Source organism: Erpetoichthys calabaricus, chromosome 4, assembly GCF_900747795.2.
Source record: "Erpetoichthys calabaricus chromosome 4, fErpCal1.3, whole genome shotgun sequence".
Classification (NCBI taxonomy): domain Eukaryota; kingdom Metazoa; phylum Chordata; class Cladistia; order Polypteriformes; family Polypteridae; genus Erpetoichthys; species Erpetoichthys calabaricus.
The window spans coordinates 120,187,157-120,214,470 of record NC_041397.2 but is presented as its reverse complement, the minus strand read 5'-3'; the positions used below and the strand labels follow the sequence as shown (position 1 = coordinate 120,214,470).

The window sequence follows — 27,314 nt, the reverse complement described above, 5'->3', positions numbered from 1 at the left end:
GAGAAAATTGTACTCTAGGTTTTTTGATCTTTTATGTTAATTCAAGTGGAATAGATGTTTCTATGATCCTTGTGATGGATTGTGGTAGGATAAGGAGGAATGGGGCAGGGACAATTAACTGCTTGACTAGTCAGTGGTAACCCAAGTGTACAGCTTATACTGGATGTTCTGAAGTACCATTAAATAAGGGAACTGATGAAGGCGATAGATAGATAGATAGATAGATAGATAGATAGATAGATAGATAGATAGATAGATAGATAGATAGATAGATAGATAGATAGATAGATAGATAGATAGATAGATAGATGTCTCTGTCTCCTAATGTCACTTTCATACTGTGTTTAAAGCTATTTAAATCCTAATTGTTGCTAGTTCCTGTTGTAAATTACATAAACACAAACCTTTTGTGCCAGTCTATTCATGTATGATGCTGAAACTAATCAAGCCTATCAGTAAATGCTAATATGCATATGTGCTTGAACATTCTTAGAATAGAAATGCTTGTCCTCTTTGCTTAAGATCAAGTCATAATTGTTTGGATGATAGGCTAAGTAGCTTAGTCATAGACACACATTGAGTCAAAAGTATGAAGAGAATTTCACTAGTAATAACCAGGGCAGCACGGTGGCGCAGTAGTAGCGCTGCTACCTCGCAGTTAGGAGACCCAATTTGCTTCCCGGGTCCTCCCTGCGTGGAGTTTGCATGTTCTCCCCGTGTCTGCGTGGGTTTCCTCTGGGCTCTCCGGTTTCCTCCCACAGTCCAAAGACATGCAGGTTAGGTGCATTGGCGATTCTAAATTGGCCCTAGTGTGTGCTGGGTGTATGGGTGTGTTTGTGTGTGTCCTGTGGTGGGTTGGCATCCTGCCCGGGATTGGTTCCTGCCTTGTGCCCTTTTGGCTGGGATTGGCTCCAGCAGACCCCTGTGACCCTGTGTTCAGATTCAGTGGGTTGGAAAATGGATGGATGAATGGATAGTAATAACCACTACTCTACATTGAACAGCTATTGGGAATACTGTATGATATTTGAATCTCCATATTAAAAAAGACCTAAATAACAGTTTTAATAGTAGCACTTAAACTTATGTATGAGTTATAAGGAGGCATTACAGAAGATGATTATTTTTAGTAAAGCAAATGGAGAGTCTAAGGAGACATTACAAAACTCTAAATATTAAAAGGAATGAGTAAAGCTTATGGTACTGTAAAAGTGTTTTTCTAGAGGGATGCAGAGACACAAATGAAGGCTGATTAAAAACAAACTGAAAACAGATGGCAGAATTTGCTTTCTTGTACAGAGAATGACTTTCACAAAAATAACCTTGTGTGTTTTCTGATCAGTACAGCATGACATTTCTCGTTTCTATGAATAGTGACTCTTGAGTCTTAATTTATATCAAAATACTGTGTTTAGTGTTCCAGTACAAGGGTGGGATGAACAATGGCAAGACGCAAAGTATCAAATTATTCAACATCAAGAAAATCTTCTGTTTTTCTGGATCTTCATATATGAGTTTTGAACCTTGTTTGCCAGAAAGGTCCACCCCCAAACCTGCCCAGCTCTTTAAGTGTGTTCTACTGTTCTAATGTTTAGGGTCACCTTTCACTGACCAGACTAAACCCCCCCCCGCCTTCTCTTTCATATTTTTTTAATTCTTCCTGTTAGTGAGCCTTTCCCCCAAATCACCCCTCAACTTTAGACTCAATGTTACATGGATGCCTTTAAACTCCACATTATGACCGCTTTTGAGTGCTTTTTTTCAACTACCAGTATCAGGGATGGTTCTATAAAAGGGCACTCTGGGACCCACTGATGTATTTAGACCTATAAAATCTGCTTAAACCTAAAAGAGTCAGGACTATAATATAATTTCTGCACCCCATTTTCTGAAAAGGACAATATGCCTCTTAATCTGATTCAGGGAGTGTATGCTGCCTTTTTAAAGTATGTGGTATTTACATCAGTTTCTTGCTGTCAAAACAAGCAGTTAGGGGATTTTGTAATGGCAATAAAATGTGTTGCAGAAATACAGAGTCATTTGAGTTTTAGCAGCACCAGGGAGACAAGAATAAAGGAAACGGTATGTGATGCATCTTTAACACGGCCCTGAAAAGGAAGCCAAACCGCACCTCAATTTAGAACATTGTTCAACCAGGGCTGACTCTGCACAGTTAGCATAGTAACTGCACAATTCAACTAATCTTTAAAAGATACAAAACCAAAGTGCTGAAAATTAAACAAAGACAGACTTAAATTAAAAAGAACCAGATTTATTAAACAAAAGATGCTCTGAATATAACAAAATGTGCAAAAGCACAGACTAAATAGCAAAAGCTCCTATGAAAATAATCTCTAAATAACAGATGTCCAAAACTGTTTGGGAAACTGCATTTCACAGTCTAGAAAACTGCTGTCAAGGCAAGAGCCAACTCATATGATCATAACCACTGTGTCATTTAACCATATTGTATCAGATAGCCCAGCCACAGACAGACACGACACCAAATGTCCACAACACACAGTTTTATTTACAACTATTTACAATTTGGTTCCACCAACTCACACACGACCACTCAGTCCTTTTCCTCTCTTTGGCCGCCTCCACTCCTCTCTCACAAGCTCCGTCTTCTTCCTCCTGACTCCGGCTCCCTGAATGGAGTGAGGCGGCCCCTTTAATAACGCCCCGGATGTGCTCCAGGTGCTCTGAGATGGTCTTCCGGCAGTACTTCCTGGTTTCGCAGAAGTGCAGCCCTTGCACCCGGAAGCACTCTGGGCGTACACAGTTCCTGGAGTGGCAGCACTTCCTGGTGTGGCAGAAGTGCTGTCCTCCAGGGCTTGGGAACCATCCAGGCGCCTCCTGGGGTTGACCACGGACCCCCACAGGGGTCCTTGTTGGAAATCAGGGGGGCTGCCCTCTTGCACCCAGGAGAGATATTGCCCCTCTCCCGGTCCTTCCCTGCTCCAGGCGTCCCTGTGGGGAAAGGTCCCTGGTCATCTGCCACTATATCTCCATGACATCCCAATGTTATAACCATTGTGGATTTCATGACTTGTCTACACTAATGCATTTTCATTTAAAAAAAATCATTAATTTGTCTATGTATCTTTTTTCCACACTACCCATTTGTTTTCAATAGCTGAAAATAAAGACTTTAAAAAATGCTCTCTAGAGGCCATGTTTTCTGAAAACATAGCATCAGCATTTTGGTGTGGATGGGCGTAAATGCCTTTTTCCAAAAATGACACTCTAATCGCAGTCTGATTGGTTCATATTTATTTCTTGGCCCTTCCCTGATTTGATCCTGCTCATTACAATGGCTTATTCCCTGACTCATCACTTTTCACGGAAGAAAAACATTTTCCAACATAGCGGGCATAAAAGAGTTGCTTTACGTGATACTTGTGCTGCTTACCTGTATGCATCTAATTTATATTTTGTAAAGTTTGAATGCTGTGTACATACATAAAAAGCAAATTACTTACCACTCACTACAGCTCTGCAATATATCCTCTTTTTAAATGAAAACATAGTAGCATAGACATAGCCTCAATAACAATACACAAAACATTAAGCAGCATATTGTCAGTTGGCTGATATATTTGGCATCTGTCATCTCCCCAGAAGTTTACTGTCCCATAGATGATCTCCAGGGTCCTGAACACATCTCTTATATCTACTGACACTATATTAGCAATTGCTGTTTATTAACACTGTTGTGCACATTTGAAATCTGAACTACATTTGAACCACTATAGGTTATTGTTTCACTCTCTTTCTCTCTTGGTGCTGTCTCTGTGCTTGTCCACTTCTTGTGAGCCAGAGGACACTCCAACTACTTGGCAACCTAAGAAAGTGCAGTAAACAAAGCAAAAGACATAAATTACATCGATATTTGGTGCGACCATCCTTTTCTTTAAAATTAGCAACAATTTTCTTAGGTCTACCTACATGGATTTTGTGGGTCCAATCTGATAACTTCCTGATAGTATTGCCGATATTTCTCAGCAGTAAGGGTGCCATCAATTTTGATTTAATCTCCAATTTCATTTGTGGAAATGTAGCCTCAAATCTGCAGGGAACCTCCATTAAGCTTCATTGTTGCCTGTAGACATTCATCTATGTACAATTCTCCAGCCCATCGGTGGACAAACTTCCTTCTGTTATTTCAAATTTTGACTCATTAGTCCAGAGCACCTGCTATATTTTTCTGGCTCTTAGTCTTTGTGATTTTGTGTGTAGGTGTGCCATTTGGCTTTATTTCCACCTCAAAGAAATGGCTTTTTGGCTGCAGGAAAAGGCCGCTTTCTCTGTGTGATGATGTGGGTTCTTTCCATGCTCCCATCGTCCGTCTGGGAGCACTGAACCCAACACCGTCAGTAATGTCACCGAGATAAGCTGACGTATGAAGACAAATCTCACATGAAACCAAAAAGTGCTTTTATTAAAACAACAAAGTGTCCAAACATAAGTGCAGTGCCTCAGGTTCAATAAATAATCCATAAAAACGAGTGTCCAGTGAGGATAAAAACCATCAATAAATAAATCCTTTAAAATCAGAGATAAAAATGCAGAAGTTAAAATGCAGTTGCTGTCTCTCTTTACTCTCCTTACTTTCTGGCCCACCTCTGTCTCTCTTTCTCCCCGGCTCACCCATTGCTGCATCAGCCAGTGGAGACCCACAGCCACGAGCTCCTTCAGCCAACCTCCATCTTGGCCTCCTTACGGACGTCACTGCCAGACTGTCCGAGGTTGGCTCTCCTCCCATCATCTTTCGTGCTCCCGCAGTCGCTTCTCAGATCCCTCCGGAGGACACCTGCCCTGCTCACCCCACTCTTCGAATATTCAGTGGGGCGAACTAGCCCCGGAGTGCCACCAACAATGCTCCTTTGCAGGGCCCCAGCTTGTGCTGTCTCCTTCTTACAGGCGGCCAGAACCTCCTGCTTAGACTGCCTTTCTCATCATTTAACCTCTATACAATCTTTCCATCTCTATCTCTCTCTATATTCTTCCATTTCTATATCCTCCTTTTCTCTGGTGTCAACCCGTATATATACACCCCCCGCGCACCTCCGTGGGCGCAGCGCCTTAATCATGCACTGCAGGAAGCCAATGAGGCAATCGAGAATGACCGCACCCACACATGCAGGTGCGACTCACTTCCACTACCTCATTAACTCCCCGCGGTCGTGCAATCGTGCCCACGGAGAACAGCACAGCTATACAGATTTAAAACCCGGCCCTTTTTTATTGGAAGCTGCGGACCTGCTATACCACACTCTAGATTCTTGATGGGTGTAGTCAGGTTTCAGTGGTTTGTGCCAGTTGTGTGTTTTGACATCTTCCTATTTCAAGTGGAAATAAGCTTGATGCATTTCTCATTTGCTACACTCGGATTCTGTGACTGACCACTGCATTTCCGGTCCTCAACCCTACCTGTTTGTTTGTGCTTCTCTAGAAAAGTTTGGACAGCAAATCTGGAAACATATTTCTTCTTGGGAGAGACCTTGATGATGATTTCCCTGCAGAAATCTTAAATTTTGTAACTGGAAAGTGGTCTGTTACTATGTTAGTTCCTCCCTTTAAACAATATGCAAGCTTTCGAGGCAACTCAGGCCCCTTCTTCAGGCAAGATGTCATTTTGAAGAAGGGGCCTGAGTTGCCTCGAAAGCTTGCATATTGTAATCTTTTTAGTTAGCCAATAAAAGGTGTCATTTTGCTTGGCTTTTCTCTACATTCATAATGGCTAACACGATACAACACCCTAGTACTCCCTTTAAACAAAAATCTTAATGTATTGCTTCACTTTTTGCAAAAGGAATGTTTGGAACTCTAACATGCAGTCATTTCTATTGACACACTGATCCAAAAGTTATTAAGTAAATGTCTAAGACAAATATTTTTGTGAATTTTTGTATAAATTATGTTAGACTTTTGCACATAAAGGTTCACTCAAATAGGAACATCAAGACTGACAGAATTAATGGATAATTTGTATATAGATCACAATGCTACAAGCTACCTGATAGCTACCTTATAGATAAGCTACAATACAGTTTAGGAAACCCTCATACCCTTATTTAAGTTACCTTAGTCTTAGATGGGTGTACCTGCCTTGCATCACTTCCATACAGTATATTCAGTCAGCCTACTACTGCATATCAGGTGAGGTTGGGTATCATGATCCATGTCTTTTAACTATATAGCAAAGCAGGAAGCACCAGGACTCTTCGTCCTTTTTAAAGACATTGGGAGTGCCACACACCCCTTTCCAGTGACTTTGTGACCCCCCCGTGCTCTCCTAGTCCTGACCTGAGAGACCTGCTAAGAACTTCCATTGACTCTGCAAAGATCACAGCATTGTTGGCAGAGTCAAGATCAGTGAATCTTTCTTCACAAACAGATGCCCCATAGCCACTGGACCCCATGAACCTGCCCAACACCCAGTCCATGGGTGCAATAACACAACCTTAACCAACCCCAGAATCAACTGGGAAAAACACAGAGGTTTTGCCTCCACTCTGCTCAGCACTCACAGTACCAGTGTACAGGCTGTCCATGACATCCAGTAACTTCCGGGGGATCCCATGAAGTAGCAGGTGTCCCACAGGGCAGTTCAATAAACTGAATTAAGCACTTTACAAAAATTAACAAAGGCTGCAAAGAAACTCTGCCAATATTTGCATTTGCGCTCAATGAGAACCCTCATTGCTAGGATACGGTCAATGTTAGACTTCTTAGATGTAAGACCAGAGTGCTGTGGTCGCTGGAAGGTAAGCAAGTGATCACAGATCCTATTGAGGATAACCCAAACAAGGACCTTACCCGGGAGTGAGAGCAGTGTTATCCTCCATAGTTGCCGCAATCCAGGCGATCACCCTTCCCTTTCCAAATAGGGACAACTAGTTCCATTTTCAGGTTAGTTGGGGTGACAGCCGTCTCCCAAATGGAAGTGAAGATTGCTTGCAATGCCAGGAGGACAGCCTTACCACCAGCCTTGAGAAGTTTACCCTGGATACCACAGATCCCTTTAGACTTCCCTACCCTCAGCTGGTTCACCACCTGTGCAATCTCAGTGAATTTGGGTGGTTCACAGCTAATTGGAGGATCAGCCTCCAGAACTGTGGACCCAGAGATGTCCAATGTCCTAGCCAGAGGATCAGGATTAAACAGCTGCTCAAAGTAGCCAGCCCAGCGAGTCACAATTGCAGGGTCATCTGTAAGGACCATTCCATTACCCACCATGTCTACTGTTTATGCTGTATTATAATATATATATAATGCAGAATAATATAATACTATTGTGCATGTGTAACAAATATATAAATAAAAACAAAAAAGTAGTTTGTATAATTTGGAATAAGTGTCTTAATGACCTAGTTTCTGAAACAAGATTGGTTTACAGACAGTTGAGAAATAAAAATTAAAGGTATGGCCTTTCTGGTAGGCATCACAGAGTACTGCTACTTCATAGCTACAGGGACCTAGTTTTTACTTCTGTGCTGATACTGCCTAGAGTTTTTTAAGTTAACATATTCACCCTAGATCTACAGTTAGGTCCATAAATATTTGGACAGAGGCAACTTTTTTCTAATTTTGGTTCTGTACATTACCACAATGAATTTTAAAAGAAAAAACTCAGATGCAGTTGAAGTGCAGACTTTCATCTTTAATTCAGTGGGGTGAACAAAACGATTGCATAAAAATGTGAGGCAACTAAAACATTTTTTTAACACAATCCCTTCATTTCAGGGGCTCAAAAGTAATTGGACAAATTAAATAACTGTAAATAAAATGTTCATTTCTAATACTTGGTTGAAACCCCTTGAACTCATGGACATCACCAGATGCTGGGTTTCCTCCTTTTTAATGATCTGCCAGGCCTTTACTGCAGCTTAGTCTTCAACAAGTGAAATGCATGCTCAATTGGGTTAAGATCAGGTGACTGACTTGGCCATTCAAGAATTTTCCACTTCTTTGCTTTAATAAACTCCTGGGTTGCTTTGGCTGTATGTTTTGGGTCATTGTCCATCTGTGTCATGAAATGCCACCCAATCAATTTGACTGCATTTAGCTGGATTTGAGCAGACAGTATGTCTCTGAACACCTCAGAATTCATTCGGCTGCTTCTGTCCTGTGTCACATCATCAATAAACACTAGTGTCCCAGTGCCACTGGCAGCCATGCACGCCCAAGCCATCACACTGCATCCACCGTGTTTTACAGATGATGTGGTACGCTTTGGATAATGAGCTGTTCCATGCCTTCTCCGTACTTTTTTCTTGCCATCATTCTGGTAGAGGTTGATCTTGGTTTCATCTGTCCAAAGAATGTTTTTCCAGAACTGTGCTGGCTTTTTTAGATGTTCTTTAGCAAAGTCCAATCTTGCCTTTCTATTCTTGAGGCTTATGAGTGGCTTGCACCTTGCAGTGCACCCTCTGTATTTACTTTCACTCAGCCTTCTCTTTATGGTAGACTTGAATATCGATACGCCTACCCCCTGGAGAGTGTTGTTCACTTGGTTGGCTGTTGTGAAGGGGTTTCTCTTCACCAGTGCTTGCTTTCTTTCTCAGGATGTACCAAACTGTAGATTTTGCCACTCGTAATATTGTAGCAATTTCTCGGATGGGTTTTTTCTGTTTTCGCAGCTTAAGGATGGCTTCTTTCACCTGCATGGAGAGCTCCTTTGACCGTATGTTGTCTGTTCAAAGCAAAATCTTCCACATGCAAGCACCACACCTCAAATCAACTCCAGGCCTTTTATCTGCTTAATTGATAATGACATAACGACGGACTTGCCCACACCTGCCCGTGAAATAGCCTTTGAGTCAATTGTCCAATTACTTTTGAGCCCCTGAAATGAAGGGATTGTGTTAAAAAAATGCTTTAGTTGCCTCACATTTTTATGCAATCATTTTGTTCACCCCACTGAATTAAAGCTGAAAGTCTGCACTTCAACTGCATCTGAGTTGTTTCATTTAAAATTCATTGTGGTAATGTACAGAACCAAAATTATAAAAAAGTTGTCTCTGTCCAAATATTTATGGACCTAACTGTATATAGGTTTTATCCCTCTACAGTATAGATCTGTATGTGATGAGATGTGCTGTTCTCTAGTTCTGGGTTGGTTTGCCTTTTTCAAATGGTTCTGGGATAGGATTCTAAAAAATAATGGATGAATGGACACATCTTGTTATGAATTCTGATTTTTTTCTGCTTTTAAACTCAAGAACTTGGTGCTTGCATCCTCTCAGCTCCATAGCTACCATGATAGTCATTATCTTTTCCTAGGTGCAAACATAATGTAATATGTACTTAGTTTTATCTGATTTGTAAATGAATGGAATCGAATAAGAAATCTGAACTTTTTGTATTACTGGATTTCAAACATCCATCCATCCATTATCCAACCCACTACAGTATATCGTAACTACAGGGTCACGGGGGTCTGCTGGAGCCAATCCCAGCCAACACAGGGCATAAGGCAGGAAACAAACCCCGGGCAGGGCACCAGCCCACCACAGATTTCAAACATTTATGTAATTATTTTTTGTGTTATTTTTTTAATTTGAATTCCTGCATTGTCTTATAATGAAAGCATCATGTATCTTATAAAAATTAAACAAATGAATTACCTTTACTCTCTCTGAATCAGTTCAAATGCAATTGATAGTCATGTACTCTGTTAAATTACATTCTTGTAGAGCAGGTTGTGTTAGTGCCTTGTGGTATTTATGCTCCAGATTTGTAGAGTTTGCATGTTCTTTCCTGTTATAAGTAGGATTTAGTTTCTTCCCACAGTGTGAACCTCATGCTGAGGCAGGAGACATTTGTAGAAAATGAGGAATTAAAAATATTAATAAAGAGGAAAAGAGGAAGGCTTAAGAGAAGGCTTATAGATGTGGTTGAAGAGGACATGCTGGTGATGAGTGTAACAGAACAAGATGCAGAGGACAGAAAGATTTGAAAAAGATCATCCACCATGGCAACCCCTAACAGGAGCAGCCAAAAGAAGAAGAAGAAGAAAGTAAATATTTGCCATCGTTGGAACAGCATTTCTAACTTCCCACTAACCTCCCACTTGGAAAAAGAGCTACTCTGTTGTTGTGGCGTAAACTTAAGATACAACAAAGAAGATGAAGATGGATATTATCATGCAAAGCTTATAGTTTAAATTTCAAATGTGTGAGATGCAGGCTTCAATACGGTTAAGCAGAAAATACAGTATATAGCTGTGTTATTTGACAACTTGGAGTTTAAATAGGTGTGGCTTTATTTTAATTTCACTGGTCTGAACAAAAATCCTCCTGTACAAAAATAAAAAATGGTGCACTGTGCTTTGTAAATTTAAGTATGTTGAATCCATTTCTGAAATTTGAATTTTTCTATCATAAAACACTTCCGCAAGATAATTGGATTTAGTGAAAAATATTGTTTTGAAAGAAAATGTTAATTTTTTATGCTCAGAATAACATTTGAATTATATTTAATAATAATAATTCATTACATTTATATAGCGCTTTTCTCAATACTCAAAGCACTATTCACGCAGGGAGGAACCGGGAAGTGAACCCACAATCTTCCACAGTGTCCTTAATGCAAAGCAGCAGCACTACCACTGCTGAAAATAGCAGTCTTCCACATTCTTAACATTAGTTGAGGTGAAGAAAACCCCAAATCAAGTGTTTGCTGCAAGTTTTATGCTCTCAGTCACCATTTGTTTTTCTCCTATTCCTGCAAAGCAGTCAGTAATTTTTATTTTGAAGATTATAAAGGTAACTTTTTATTGCCTAGAAGAGAAAAAGTTGTAATTTTAATGATATTTAAGGAACTATGCAAGGTCGGGTAGATCCATCCATTGTCTTGACCATGAGACAGGTAAGCAAATGGTAAAAGAATGCACAAAACAAAAGACAATAAAAGTTACTAGATTTACAGATTTTTGGGAGGTAGATAGAATATAAAAGGAAGTGGAGTGAGTCTACATTAGTAGATCTCTGTTGGTCATTCCACTGTGAAACACTTTCAGAGGATTATAAGAATGAAAAAAACTACTAAGTGACTACTTTTTGGTAGTAGTAACTATATTTTAAACAATTCGATGTCTTATTTTTTTATTTTTTTTCAAGTCTAAATAGTTACAATAATTATAAAAAATGTTTTTTTTTCTATAAAATGGTGAAATTTGTTTATTATAGACCTTCAACCCTCAAAAACTGCATGTGATAAAGCGATTCTGTTGCCAGATAGGTATTCAGCACTTTCAAGTCTATAAAGAAGACCTAACATTTTTGACAGGAGTGACTTTATTTTTTTTGGCAGACTAGTGTTAGATATTACTTGGTTCAACATTTAAAGTGTTGCTCACAGCTTCTTCCTTAAAATACCACATATTTTCTTCTTCTTCTTTTGGTATGTTCCCTTATTGATTTTGGGTAGGTAATGGGTGAAAATAAATGCTGGTTTATAGAATATATAGGACAAAAAATTTGAGGGATTATATTTGGATTATTCAAAATGTGGTCACTGCAGTAAATTACACAGACAATATAGCAACCAGACTTGCATCACCTCAGGTTGGACCATCATAGTCATTTATGCTAATTATTACAACAACATTTATATCTAAATGTTTACAAACGTAATGACTAATTCTGTTCTAATTGTCTGTTTTTTTTGTTCATTGCATGATGTAGACGTTTGAAATGAAAAATATTTCTCACAAAGAAGTCAGTTGGATGATAGACCTGACCAAAGAAAATTCTTATTTTGATGAAGGCATTTTCAAAATTTACCAACAAGCTGGCACTCTACAGCCAGATGAGAAGATCTCAATAACTGTATGCTTTTGTCCCAGTAAGTTTATTTGTTTTTGTTTAAAATGATGTAGTCAAACCTAATTTACATTGTACAGTACTATTGTCATTGAGTCATTTTTTGTTTCAATATTAATAGGTTAAAAAATTAATACTCATTTATTTTATTGATATTCTTTATCATTTACCTGAATTTCAATGCAACAGAAAGTCATTTAAATTTTATATATGTATATTAGAGACAGGGACATGGAAAGCCTAAAGACTGGCTCTGCTGCATCACATAACTTGCACATAGACATTTGAATGAAAAGAAATTCAAACTTACAAGTCGGTGTGCTATTATACTCAAATGCATAAAAATGAAGTAATCATTATTGCTTTCAGAGTGAAATATCTTAAACTGTAACTGGTGATGAGCAAAACAACAAAGTCTTGACTCGTACAGTTTTGCAAAATTGTTCCTATGGCTTGTTTTACAAAATGCAAAACTCACTAAAATTAGTCTTTTGGGTGTTTTTAAAAATTTCTTCATGAGGATAATTTGACTTAAATATGTACACTAGAGTGAATATGTCCTTTCATGCTTTTATATTATGTCAGTTGTGAGGTATTTGTAACACTAAATAGTTATGAATAACAAGCAAATGACAGATGCACGTTAATCTGTAAAATATATGAGATACGCACGGGTGATCTGGTGGTACAGTGTTTAGTTTCGCTGCCACACAGCTCTAATGTCCTGACTAAAGCACCGTCTATCTGGTGTTTTAAAGTTATGTTGATTTTACATCTCAAAAATGTATAAATACACCGCTAAGATGGAGTGGTGTTCAGTATGTGAGTGTAAAAAAATCTGAAATTAGCTGTCATCATTCACTTATTTCAGTGTAATCACTAGAAATGCACAAACCTGCACTACATTTTCAAGTATTCACTGTACCCTACCATCTAAAGTCTCTCATAAAATGAAGGTAATGAGAAGGTTAAATATTATACCTTTTCATTTTCCTTAAATTTCAAAAATATTTAAATACTTTTAAATAAACCCAAATTAAAAATTGTTACTAGTGAATCATGGGCACATATTTTTGCATACCCACTGTCCACCTACCTCCTTTAATGAAAAACAATTGCAACAAAAAAAAAATTACAACAATCCCTTTGAAATACAATATGTTTATACCTATAATTCTAGACTAGATTCTGTTTTGATTTTAACTGTCAGTAACAGATTTCTAACTTTACTTATGAAAAATTTATTTGAAGGTAAAAGCAGATGATAAATATAAGCCTAAACAATTTTCTCTCAAAATATTTAATAAATTGTTCATCAGAAAAGATGGAAAAATAAACCAATTAGCTTACACAAAAACTTTAAATAATTAATTGCCATAATTTTTGTGAATTGGCACTATCAAGGTTGGTTCCTGTCTTGTTCCCACCTCTACCAGGATAGACTCCTGCTCTCCATTAACCAGAATTAGCCCAATTAGTTTCCAAAAATGGATAGATTTTTGTGTGCACAAGGTATATTCATTCATTTGAATAAAATGAAGGTGAATTTCAACACAAACTTCTCTTGAATATGGTAACACTGGGTTAATATGTAGACACAATTTTAAACTGCAAAAAGTAAAAAAAAAAAAAAAAAAAAACCTTCATTGAAAAACAAAACATTCTGTGGTAAATTAATATAGACCATGGTGGTGAAGAAATAATGTTGACTTGAAAAATACCAAACGTATTCTTTAAAGCCATCTCTTCAACTATCCATCTATGTGGCAATGCATTTGTAATCAACCAGAAGTGACATTGTCCAATGTTTAGTTTATTTGTTTATGGATTCCTTTACTTCAATTCAGTAATTCCTCACAGAAAAATCTTTCACATTAGTAATTCATGTTTGCCTTCCTGATGGATTCTTTGCTTTGGCCAGGGGTACCCTACAACCAATATTGATGTGTCATTTCTTTATGCACCCCACATGCTATTATGGAAGCTGATAAAATATTTTTGTGGTTCAATTACATTTTATGGTAACTGGCTCCTTCAGATACATTTGTTCTTCAGTCTATATATGGCTATACTGTCTTGGCCACCAAATTCTCTAAATATAAACCAATTTAAAAATTCAGGTCTAATTTCCTTTTTTATCCATCCTATACACACACTGCAATTATACAAGCAATAGTGACAAAAATTCAGCTTGTTAAAGCAAATATAAATATTGTAAGTATCTTTGAAGGTCAATACATTTCCTGCCCTACCTGCAAACTCTGCGGGTCTACTGAAAGCAGGTACTGTACATAATGATTGCAGTGATATTTAGGGCACTGTCATTAACAAATACATGTGAAGGGAGGCATTTCCGGGCTTCATATTTGTCTTAGTTTCTCAGAGGGTCACACTAAAACTTGATCCCAGCAAAAAGTTCAGTCTTGAATACACAAATGGAAATACTAGATTCTTAACAGTCCCAAAATACATTTTTATTTCTTCAATGAATGTTTTTGCCTGGATTTGTTTACTCAGGTATTTTACATTTGAAAGCAGTACCTACACAGTTTACATGCAAATGATTGGTAGTTTTAAAGCAAGCATGGTTTGGAAAAGGCCTGCAAGTTTGATATCCACTACAGTTGGGCCTGATTTGTGGGGCAGACCACATCACCACCTACACTGTGACTTGGTGCATTGTTATCTTTTCCACACTGCTCTTTCTTCTTATTTGCCAGGATCTGCAGAAGAATTTCTTTTAGCTTTGCAGCATTTTCAAGTGTGCAGTAACCTAAGGAACCAAATATAACTGTTACCAGGTTGCAAGCAGTGCAAGGTGCAGAGTGAAATTTTATTGTAGGCAGTCATTTAGAATATCCCCAGCCAACACTGGATTTAACTGTGCAAACAAGAACTAACATGAGAAACTATTTATACACCGCAGACAGTGTGCAAAACCACTGACAAAAAATCATAGAGTATGCCATGCAGAAAAATGTCACTCACTCGTGTTATTTTCTCCTGCCAGCTGTGTTAAGGAGTGAGGAAGTGCAAATAATGTGGGATTCATCAAAGCAGGGAAAATTATTTAAAGCTGGGTAAACCTGTCTATACTGGTACAGCCCTAGTTCTAGACGTGTATTTAGATTTATTTTTGACTAATGAAATTGAACTCGTACTATCCATATTGCCAAGAAAAGCAAAAGTAAACATGAACTCTAAATATTTTGAACACTTTGGTTCAATGTTTAATTGTTAATAATTAATCTATTTTAAAAGTTAATTCTCATTATACTGCATTGTTAAAATACAGAAAATGTATTTCCTACAGTTACACACAACTTAGTTTCTCACCCCAACATAAAACATTGCATTCACAGATAATAATGAAATTATTTCTTCTTTTTAATGTTCTATGGCATCATTTTAAAAAACTGATGATTGTTTTCTGAAATAACATTTTTAGATTTAGTTTTGATTCCCAGGTGATGCATAACAATAACCCATACATACTCTACATACTTTCATTATGTATGTAATGTATATTGGCAGAAATAGATGTCCACTCATGTAGACATATGCGATTAATTTGGAATCACGAACTTACCTAAGACACTTGTCTTAGGGGGTATACGTTAATACGCAGGAGTCAAACAAAGTGTCGGGGAACCACTGGGCCCCTGTTTGTTGCCAATAGCTGGTGAATGGCAAAAAAGAGAAGATAAATGGCACATGGAGGTGGTATAAGCGCAAAATAAAGATGTGCTCCTGCGTGTACTAGTTGTGTTGCTGTAGAATCTAAGACTGACTGCCTCCTTCCAGTGCTGGGTGGGTTTAAAATGCTGGTTAATGACAGAGAGCCAGAAGTAAGGTTATTTGTCATCTGGATGACATACCTCTGAGCTGTGGAAAAAAGAGACATTGCTTTAACAAGAGCGCCCCCTCTCATTCCAGCAGTGATAATGCTTACATGTAAAAGAGCCCTGTGGATGTTTCCTAGTCGCACATGAATCACAGGACATATGGAAGGTTACATAACCCTCCCCTCTACAATAACCCATTTGTTCACATACTGTAATTGCTAGTCTAAGCTTATGATTCATAAATTGCATTTTTCATTCTTTTGTTTTTCATTAAAAAAGGTGGAGGAAGTAGGTATGTAAAAATACCTGCATATGATTCACATGTAACAATTTTTAATTTGGGTTTGTGTACAAGTAATTAAATATTTATGAAATGTAAGGAAAATGAAAAGGCATAATATTGAACCTTCTCATAACCTTGGTATTATGAGAGACTTTAAGTGATATGGTACATTGTATACTTGAGACTAACTATAGTGGAGGTTTGGGTAATTCTTGTGATTACAATTAACTCAGTGAAAGATGTCAGCTAATTTATTTTTTTCACATCCACATACTGAGCAACAGTCTATCTTAGGGTGTATTTATACAATTTTGGGATGTAAAATCAACATAACTTTAAAACACCAGATAGACAGTGCCTTGGTCAGGTTTTTAGAGGTGTAATGCAGCGAAACTAACCACTGTACCACCAGAGCACCCATGTTATGTGGTATGGTAGGTCCACAGCTTGATAATCGGCTGCCCGTTTTTAATAAGTAAATAATGGAACAGCCGGCTCTGTCTTGGTGGGTGTGTGCCTGTGTAGCTGTGTGAGGTTAGTGAGGTAACTGGAGTGAAACGCACCTGCACGTAGGGGTGTGGTCTGCCCCAATAGCCTCATCAGCTTTCTGCGGAGCACGATGGAGGCGCTACACTCCATGGAGACATAAGGAGAGCTGTTACAGGGAGGGGAAAATAAAAGGAGAACCGAAAGAAAGAAAAAAGGACAGAGGTTAAAGTAAGGATAAAATAGGCAGTAGCAGGAGTGAACTGGTGTAAGATAGAAGCAGGTGGATGGGAATGTTGTTCCAGGGAGAAGTGTGTCTAGCCAGTGCTCAGGAGGATACTGAAGGGTGGCACCTGCTAAACATCCAGATAGCAGGAGCAACCATTATGCTCGGGAGTGTACTTTCGCCTGGAGGAACCATCGTGATAGCAACAGTGGAAGTACAGATTGCTTTCGCCAGGTATAGCCATGATTGGCAGCGATGGGCATGGAGCAGAGCAAAGACCAGTGGCTCCCTGTGGAATGCCATTAGGTCGGCAGCAGGGACATAGGCCAGGAGAGAAAGGGTGTCTGCACATATTGGTTGACGTCTTTCTGAGCCCCAAGGTCTGGGTAGGATAAGCCAGAGAGGTGTTGGTTTTTAAAGGGAAGCACTGGGGACTGAGAATTTTAAAGGAGACTCCTGCATTGTTTTAACCTAATTTTTAATGGATTATTTCTATGGATTTTTTAACCTCCACCAGTTCACTTTTTATTGGATTGTTTATTTATTGAACTTTGCATTGCCCTTTTTGGACACTTTTGTTTGGTTGTTTTTTAATAAAAGCACTGAACACCTTATGCATCTTTGCTTTGCTATATGTATGTTTTGTCCTCATCTGCCTTGCTCATCCGGTTATGTTATCGATTGGTGTCTGGTCCAAGAGGTTCCTGGAGGGAACCAGTAGCATGGGGCCAACCTGGACTGTCATGTGTATCTTAGATATTTTGCAGATTCATCTGTCATTTTCTAGTTATTCATGACTATTTAGTGTTACCAATACCTCACAACTGACATAATATAAAAGTGTGTTAGGTCATATTCTCTCTAGTGTACATATTTAAGTCAAATTATTCTCATGAAGTGGTCAATCTATTTAACGGCTTTCTGGATTTTTACAACTTGTTTTTTTCTTACCTTCCTTAGGAGAGTCAGGAATATATAATTTGAATGCTCCACTTTTTATAAATGATGACTATGTACATCCCTTCAGAAACATCACATTGTCTGGTGTCATTAAAATACCTAAAATCATCTTTGATCCTCCAAGTGTGATAGTAACACCAGTACCTCTGGAAACAGAAGTAGGAGCTATGATTAGCATAATTCCATCAGAGTATATCAGGTTGGTACTTTTATATTCTAGTATTAAATGTAGTGCTTTTCTTTTGTACACATACTGTAATTGCTGTGCAGTAAATTCCAGTACAATCATCTGATCATGTGTATGTGCAATTTAGAGGAACAATATGCAAGAATAAATGTATAAGTGGATTTGAACTTGCAATAATGATAGCACCACATACATCTGTATTCGTTTTTCTGGAACAGTAATGTTGCTGAGAGTTTTGCATACAGCAATATCACAGGTATTACAAAGAGCAGGCTACTACCTAGAAAAACATCCAGAAAATATGAGTACTATAGTCAGAAATAAACTGCTAAAAGAGGTTGACATGATATGTAAATCAAAAATAGCAAGCAATGGTGAAACATCTAACGATGTAGTATAACTGTTGTGGTAAAAATGGCATAGCTGAATGTGAAACATATTGTTCCTTGAGACAGAATACTTCATCCATTGCATAAACACCTTTTTGTTTTGAGTTTGTAGTGCAGTATGTGCTTTTTTGTAGAAAAGCATAGTTTGAAGACCACATCTCATGTGTACACTGGAGCTTAGTAAATGTATTTTTGATGGAAACAATGTACCCATCTCAAAAAGGATCTTTTCAGTAGGGTAACAGCTATGGATTATCCTAGGAACATGATAGGGGGCACAGAATTATGCAATGGTCACTCCAGTCATGGAATTCAGGCAAGCTTGTTTGTGTTAAGTTTTTATAAGATATTCAGAGCCAACATTCACCACCATCTAATTAGCAGTATCTATGAGACACATTATAATTAATGTGAGGCAACTTTCTGAGTACGTGTCTGACAATTTTAGATTGTTCTGAGAGGAAATTAGTAACAACTTGCTATTAGGTGGGCATATCTAATTAAATGATAATCAAGTATATTATTTACAACAGTTAAACTGTTATCATGAGAGTCAGATAAATTATGTGTATTTATTTAGGGATACATTGAAAAGTTGCATCTTTGTGTCACAAAACGGGTAATTATTAAAGCTAGAAAAATAAAATGAAGCAAAATAATTTTATATACTTATTATACTTATTCATTATACTAATGAAGATGTCCCCTCCTACTCTTATCTGCTATATTTCAGTTTACTTTGTAATGTAAATCATCTCCCAAGTATAAACAATATTAGGGTGGATGTCCTGGATGTTTAAATGCATCAGCAGCAATTCATCATGTAATAAATTACATTTTCTCTGATTTAGAAATTGCTTTGTTAATGTGGAACTTCCGGAAATTGAGCTTGAAGATGGAACAAATATTAAACCTTTCACTCTAAAGTTTCTATCTGGCCAACAAATAATAACATTATCGAATGGAAAAAATAAGATTCTGACATGTCAGATTACCTTCAGATCCTCACGTCCTGTTTCTGCTGTGTCAGATATTGTCTTCATTGATGAACATCAACAGAGGTACTTGTTTTAATTAAAGAAATTGTTTCAAAATATTATTCTTCTTTTTATGAGTTACTTTTCATTGTTAATACAGAGTAAGTGTTCTTTTATTTTCCTCATAAAACATAACTAAAGAAGAAAATCATCTTTATGTTTTTAGCTCTTGGGATCTGTCAGTGCAACAAGAGAATTTTGAGTTATTGTGAGTCAAGCTTCTGGAATATTTGTTTGTCAGGGTTAAAAAAAATCTGCAAATTAACTTAGTAGTTTTTAATCAGCTACTACCCATTTAGCTTCTGTATATGCTACTGTACCAGTAATAATTTTAACAACTGTATTTCAGATACTGGTTTTAGTAATAGTATACTTTTTGTAACAGTGGATATTTGCCTTATAAAATGCCTTACAAAGCATTTAGTACTTCATTGGCACAAAAATTGGTTTACTTCATAAATAAAATCAATCCACTGACTTTATTTCCTGATGGTTACAGGTTAGGATTAATGATTCAGTCTCCATCCTGATAACATCTAGTAGCCAGTACAAGGTATCAGTCAATTCTGGATGTGGTGCCAGCTTACAGCAGGACATATATCTTCATATAATCATACTAAGCTAAAAAAGGATCAGAGTAGTCAGACCAGATTTTTTTCAGGAAACTGTAGGAAGGCTTGGTATCAAAGGTCAGAGAAGCTGTTGTCAAAGCTGAAGTTGTAGTGAAAAAGGTAAACAGTCAGATATTGGTTGCAAAAGATGTGCCATCACATAACATGAATGTGAAACTGACAGTACAGTTAAAAGGTGAGTCACTGCAAGACATGCTGTCAGCAGTACTAGATACAAAACTGTTGTCACTGACTCAAAAGAAAAATTGCAATAAATTAAAAACTAAATGACCTGTAATACTATGAGTAAACAAACCAAAGCTATTTGAGGACTGAGTCCTTAAACCCGTAGCCAAAATTGAAGTGTAAAACTGGGATTAATGCCAAAATGAGAACTGCCAGAATTTAAAAACTAGAAGGCATACTACCATCAACATTTTAGATCGTACAGTAATCTTAGGATGAACAGAAGATCATCACATTAAGATCTGAAGGGCCATGTAATCAAGTTGAGTAACTTACTCCATAGATATCTAAGACATACTAATGCTTATCCAAAGTGTACCTTTACACAACCTTCACCTGTGTTATTTTTTTCTGGTTTAGGACCTTGCTTTTAAAGCACCAGCTTATTTGCACCCTGCTAATTTCCTTCATAATTTTAAGTAGTCTGCTTGCAAAAGGTGAAAGTGTTCAACACGTTGTTTATTAGTAGCTTAGTATAGTAGCAGTGTTGGAATCAATGTGTTTAAACATTGCCTAGCAGTATTAAAGTCTTTTTCTGTAGTATAGAGACTGAAACTGTACACAATATTCCAGATAAGACTTCACAAGTGCATTTTACAGCTTGTTTATGCTTCATACATCATGCTATGTGACCCAGCATACTAGTAGCTTTCATGTTTGATATACAGTATGCACTGTCTAGTTATGTAGAGTAACAAATTCACTACATGTCTCAAGTCTTTTTCATAAGGCATATTTTCTAGCATCTAACATTAAAATTTGTAATTACCTGTAAATCTAAATTTTGTCTTTCTTTGTTTAAACTTTACATTTATTTGCATTAAAATGTATCTACCACTGCTACCTAATACTCAGCAGGTCTATCTATAATGATTTTTTAATGTGTTATGTGATGTCGGAAAATATAGGAATGAGCGTGTGAAAGCATCTTATTCTTGAGAAGTTTAAAAGGATAAGAACAAAGAAAAAGAAAATATTTTGTCCTTAAATTAGTTTCCAATCTTAGTATATTGTGCCTATATAACTGCTGTACAATATATGCCCAGCTGTGCCTATAGTCTGAATTTACACTTTAACACACTGACAATCTTGGCCAAAATCTTCAAATCTATCTAATTATTTAGATTGTATCTAACTGCATATGCATACATTTGTAAACTAGAATGTTAAAATGATGGAGCCTGGTGTTGCTAAATACGTAAATCATTAGAAATAATATTCTTAGCATGGTTCCAGGCCTGTTTTTATAGAGGGAACAATGATCCACATAACATCACACACCCCATCACATCACCGCACGTCTGTGACATCGCAATACCATTTTGGAACCCAAAAGAAAATGCAAAACCAGCAACACAAAATGTTATGAGAAGTAGAGAAAATAAACAATATAATGCCATTAGCTAGCTGATACACCTTAGACCCATCCTGTACTTTTTAACTATTTGGCCTATAAGGCAGTGATCAGCCCAGTCATCTATTTATGACAATTCCAGGCTTTAATCACTGTGTTCCTTGAACATTCTTAGGTAAATATTACCAGTTTCCAGAATGTATTTGATTTTAGTTATTTTAGTCTTAAAAGTACTTTTCACAGATATACTTTTGTTAATATTTACTGTACCTATTTGTGAATTTTGAACTTGCTCTCAGGTGAACAATTCAGGAAAATAAGAATTGAGAATACTTTATTATTTCTATATAGTTTATTTATTCCTTACTCTTCTTAATTTCGCAGTAGCACAATAATGCTTTGCTTAGTGCTCCTGCTTCACAGCTTAAAGACCCGAGTTCAAATTTTGGCTGTGTGAATTGTGCACATACTCCCTGCTTCTGTGTGAGTTTTTGCTGAATATTTAAACTTACCCCTGATATTCCATGTAGGATGGGTAAGGCTGAATTTAAATTTTTCCAATGTAAATGAGTATGGATGTGGGTGTGTTTTTGTGTGCTGCAATGTATGGACACCATATCCAAGTCTGGTTCTTACCTTATATCTCATTTGCTTGGATAGACTGCAGCCACCATTACCCTGCATAAAGCAGGACAATAATGTATGAGTGGGTGATCATATTGAAGAGTATGTCCTTTACTTCCTATACTAAAACAAACTATTATGTCTGACTTTTGAATATTCTTTGGCATTGTTTCCTGCCTGCCCTTAGACATTTCTGATTTCCTTTTAATCTATTGTTCTCGTATGGTTATAAGCCCAACAACCAGCACTACATTAATTTTTTAAGCATTGTACATTTTCTAAGGGCTGTTCAGTCCCTGTACGATCGGTGCCAGAGCTTGGTCCGCATTGCCGGCAGTAAGTCGAACCCGTTTCCAGTGAGAGTTGGACTCCGCCAGGGCTGCCCTTTGTCACCTATTCTGTTCATAACTTTTATGGACAGAATTTCTAGGCGCAGCCAGGGCGTTGAGGGGGTCCGGTTTGGTGGGCTCAGGATCGAGTCACTGCTTTTTGCAGATGATGTTGTCCTGTTTGCTTCATCAGGCCATGATCTTCAGCTCTCTCTAGATCGGTTCGCAGCCGAGTGTGAAGCGGCTGGGATGAGAATCAGCACCTCCAAATCCGAGACCATGGTCCTCAGCCGGAAAAGGGTGGAGTGCCCTCTCAGGGTTGGTAGCGAGATCCTGCCCCAAGTGGAGGAGTTCAAGTATCTCGGGGTCTTGTTCACGAGTGAGGGAAGAATGGAGCGTGAGATCGACAGGCGGATCGGTGCGGCATCCGCAGTAATGCGGGCGCTGCATCGGTCTGTCGTGGTGAAAAAGGAGCTGAGCCGCAAGGCGAAGCTCTCAATTTACCAGTCGATCTATGTTCCTACCCTCACCTATGGTCATGAGCTATGGGTAGTTACCGAAAGAACGAGATCGCGAATACAAGCGGCTGAAATGAGTTTCCTCCGCAGGGTGTCTGGGCTTTCCCTTAAAGATAGGGTGAGAAGCTCAGTCATCCGGGAGGGGCTCAGAGTAGAGCCGCTGCTCCTCCGCATCGAGAGGAGTCAGATGAGGTGGCTCGGGCATCTGATCAGGATACCTCCTGGACGCCTCCCTGGTGAGGTGTTCTGGGCACGTCTAACCGGGAGGAGGCCCCGGGGAAGACCCAGGACACGCTGGAGGGACTATGTCTCTCGACTGGCCTGGGAACGCCTTGGGATTCTCCCGGAAGAGCTAGAAGAAGTGGCTGGGGAGAGGGAAGTCTGGGCATCTCTGCTCAAGCTGCTGCCCCCGTGACCCGACCTCGGATAAGCGGGAGACAATGGATGGATGGATGGATGTACATTTTTTGTTTTTTCTGTACTTTTCTTCTTTAACTCCTTACTTACCCACTGAAGATTTGTAAATAATATACAATTTTTGCCAATACATTGAGGCACTATTTTTCTAAGTACCGGGCCACCAGAATGTTTAAAGATGGATACATTCCATGAAGCTTACTTTTGTTATTTTTTTAAGACTTGTTGAGAATTAGAGATTCTGTACTAAGCCCATAATCACAGAAGTAATGTGCAGTTTTGTAGTCCCACAGAAACTTTCCAATCTTCCAATCAACTGTAAACCACTGAGTACCATTTTTAAACAATTTGCCTAATGATTTTCAATCTATCCTTGTATTTTTTTACTTTTATATATTTTTGATCCTCCTTAAAGTATAATTTTGGTATTGAAGTTATTTCTTTACAGTCGTGGTATATATTAGTTTGCCACATGAAATAAGAAGGTAAAAAAGCAAAAAAGCAAACCATTTTTGCAAAATTTAGCCATTTTGAAGGTGATCAGCTGTGTGCTTCACTTAGCAATCTACCCTGTTAATCTATCTCCGTAGCACCCCTTCACCCTTTTTTCTCAGAAAGTTGTTGCCAAGCGATGTTATTGACATTATTGAATGTTGGTGCCAGGATGTGAATTGCTGTCTCTGTTCTGTAGACAACTAGACAATAATAACTGAAAAAGGCATACTTATGATCACTTATGTTCTTTCACTATAAGAAAGAGCTTATTTCTTTATTTCGCAAGATATTGCTTGCTACCACTAGATTGATAATGCACGCATATGTCTGTTTGAACAAGAATATTAAACATGCCTATAGCATTCAGTCAAGTGTTAAGAACAAAGCAGATGCTATAGACATCCATCCATCAATCTTCCTAACCCACTTAATCTAGAGAAGGGTTGCTGGGTAGCAGGAGTCGACAGAAATCATGGGGCACAAGGTACAAACAATTCCTAGATGGTGTGTCAATCCATCATAGAGCAAACACACACACATACACACACGCACACTAGTTCCCAGTCCTCCGAACCTGCATGTATTTGAAACTATGGAAAGAAACCAGGGCACTCTGGAAGAACATGCAAACACCACACAGACACGATCTCCAATTTTACTCAAAAACATTCTGCTCAGTTCTTTTATTACCATATCCTCAGCAAGAGTAAAATATCATGCATTTAAAAAATCTATAATTGGTTTATGGCACTCCAATCTGCTCTACCACACAACTTGCCTTTTCAATTTTCTGATTTCTTTTTTTAATTGTGCATGTGCATGTGCAAGTCAAGCCATGGAAAAGGTGGCTTAACTCTTTCAAAAATCTAAAGTTTTAATTAAAAATATATTACAGTTTAATGAAACTAATATGTACTCTAATTACCGTACCGCCAGTTGGCATTCATCTTGCTTCTTAGGCTATGTAAAATAACAACACAGAATTTATAAAGCTGGGTTCAGTTTTGGGTTGTTAAAACTCCACCCATGATGTCCTCTGCAAGCAGACAAATGAGCAAGAAACACATGTTTTCCTCAAGAATATAGAACCAAGGATCTCTGATAAAATGATTATTTTCCGCTTTCTTTTATTGTCACAAGCAGGCTTCAGAAACATGGAAGACATGTTTTTTAAATCAAAACCTTTGTTAATTCAAAGTCCGTCCGTATTTGGTAGGTTTTAAAGCTTTTGTTTATAAACATGTCGATAAGCACAAGCAGCAAGCAGCCTGTTATCTCATCTCCACACCAACACAGAAAGGGCAGAAAGTTCTCTTAGCTTAAGTCTAACAAGTATAACAAAACAAATGTGCTTTTATTCAAGAATATAACTGCAGAAAAAGAACCCGTGTTAGGGTGTGACATTGACAAACTTTTAATATGACCGCTTTGGTGGCACAGTGGTAAGAACTGCTGACTAGTAATTAAAAGGTCACGGGGTTGACCCTGGATGCCTCCATTTTGAGAAGTGAGCTGCTCTTATTCTTACTATTATAGAATAAAAAACATACATTTGATTTGAATCTGTAACAGCCAGTGTAAATTTATGGTACTTGTAAAGGTTAGCTTTTTTTTTTTTAATTCAGTCTTATTCTCCCAGTCACGTTCACTCTCCCCCCAATCTGACAGTGCTGTTTTCACATAAAGACGTGCTATAACAGAAGTGAACTCAGATGATGACGAGGATTCTACATCTGAGAAAGAATGCATGTCGCACTTTTGCCGTCGCTGTACTTTGTATATAAAAGCCAGATTGAATGTTATTTACCTATTTACCTTGATTTATTTACTTATCTTCTTACAGCGTTAAGTCACAAGTAGACTGCAGAGCTTCCTATGTTTGATCGACATTGGCATGCTCACAAAGTACATGTGTAATGCCACAAAAAGTGTATGCTGACACTTCAGTATGCGAGCAATGGTATGAGAATGCAGTCAGACTTCTTTTTTGGGCACATACACCATCCAGATTTAACACTAGTGTGGAAAGTTGCTTACATACTGAAGAGTCTATAGCTGCAGGTGGAAGCTGCTGTCGCACTTTTGCCGTTGCTGTTTACGATTTATTTTTGTGGGAGAGATATGAAATAATCTGTCCTTTTAAAAATGCTTTCAGAGTTTCCCAAAGTATTCCTGCAGAAACCTGAGGATGTTTTTGTCTCTAAAAAAATCAATTTGTCTAAAAAAACCAGTTTGTCTAAAAAATCTATTTGAAATTTTTAAAGTACTGTCTGTACATGTGTACATTTACTTTAAAACATGCAAAATGTGAGCTATTTTAAATAAATACCTTTAAAATATACTGTTTGCATTACGTAAAAGAAAAATAATTTTCTAAAGCATAAACAAAGCTAAAAATATAGCTAACTTCTCCTAATGTATAACAATTTTGCAACAGAAAGTTACAATGTCTGCTGCTCACATTTACAAGTAAGTTGCAAGAAAAATAACCTAATTTTCTTTATAAATATTTAGAATGTGATCTTTGTTCTTATGCTTTAAGAGCTCAGAACAAAAAGTGGTAATATGCGTGCTTCATTCAAGAAAAATGGTAATGCTATGCAGGTTGTGTCAGCATCATCTTAATTAAATTAAAGTAAAAAAAAAAAAGAAATCCATGCTAAAAAAATAAAATTAGACACATAAGTTTCATTTGTTGATAAACTGATGAAGGATCAAAAGTGTAAACATTGTCAGTCTATTGTTGCTTTTGTTTTTCAGAATGAATAGAAACTTTGGCTTATTTCGTTATGTTAATGTTAATCATTTAGCTAGTGTCAAGTTGCTACAATGAACAGACTGTCATTTTGATATATTAAATTAATTATTGCTGGTCCCGGATGCACTGACCCCTCTTCCTTTATTATTTGTTCACTGACAGGAATTCCAGCAATTTATTTCTTAAATATGTTGTGACCTTTTTCTTTGTTAATTGACTTCCTTCTACTTTGTACTTACTGAACTTCCTTTTTTGCTATTAAAATAATTATTTATATATTTAAGAGGAAAAAATAATCTTTCCCCTAGATTACAGCTAGTCTGATTGTTGAAAATAGTTCAAAAATACAATATGTTCAAATTAATACAAAGATAAGCAAAACAGCATTTAGGGTCTTCTGCACATTATACACACAACTCATTATGATATCAGATTTTTGCTAAGGGGGATGCTCGCTTAATTAGTTTTTAAAATCAGAGAATGCTAGATTTTATTTTAATATGTTTCACTTATTAATTGCAACTTAATGTTGTATTTTTAAATATTTCTGTTTTTGTGTTTAATGCAAATGAACAGTATTTGCTTTGCTGCATTGTTAATATTCTAATAAAAGCTTTTATTAGTCATTTTAAATTAAGTGATTTATTTTGACTCATCTAAAGTACAGTACTGTAATTTCATAGTTAATTGCATCAACATGCAAAAAAACAATATT

At 37.4% G+C, this 27,314-nt stretch overlaps 1 protein-coding gene across 1 annotated transcript in view; it reads left to right on the top strand.

Moving 5' to 3' along the window:
• The window catches only part of LOC114651130 (cilia- and flagella-associated protein 47-like), a 622,279-nt gene that overhangs the window by 103,317 nt on the left and 491,648 nt on the right, over positions 1-27,314 (top strand). The window contains 3 exon segments of the mRNA XM_051927333.1: positions 11,697-11,856; positions 17,635-17,833; positions 19,062-19,271. Of these exon segments, the coding sequence (XP_051783293.1) occupies positions 11,697-11,856; positions 17,635-17,833; positions 19,062-19,271 (569 nt within the window).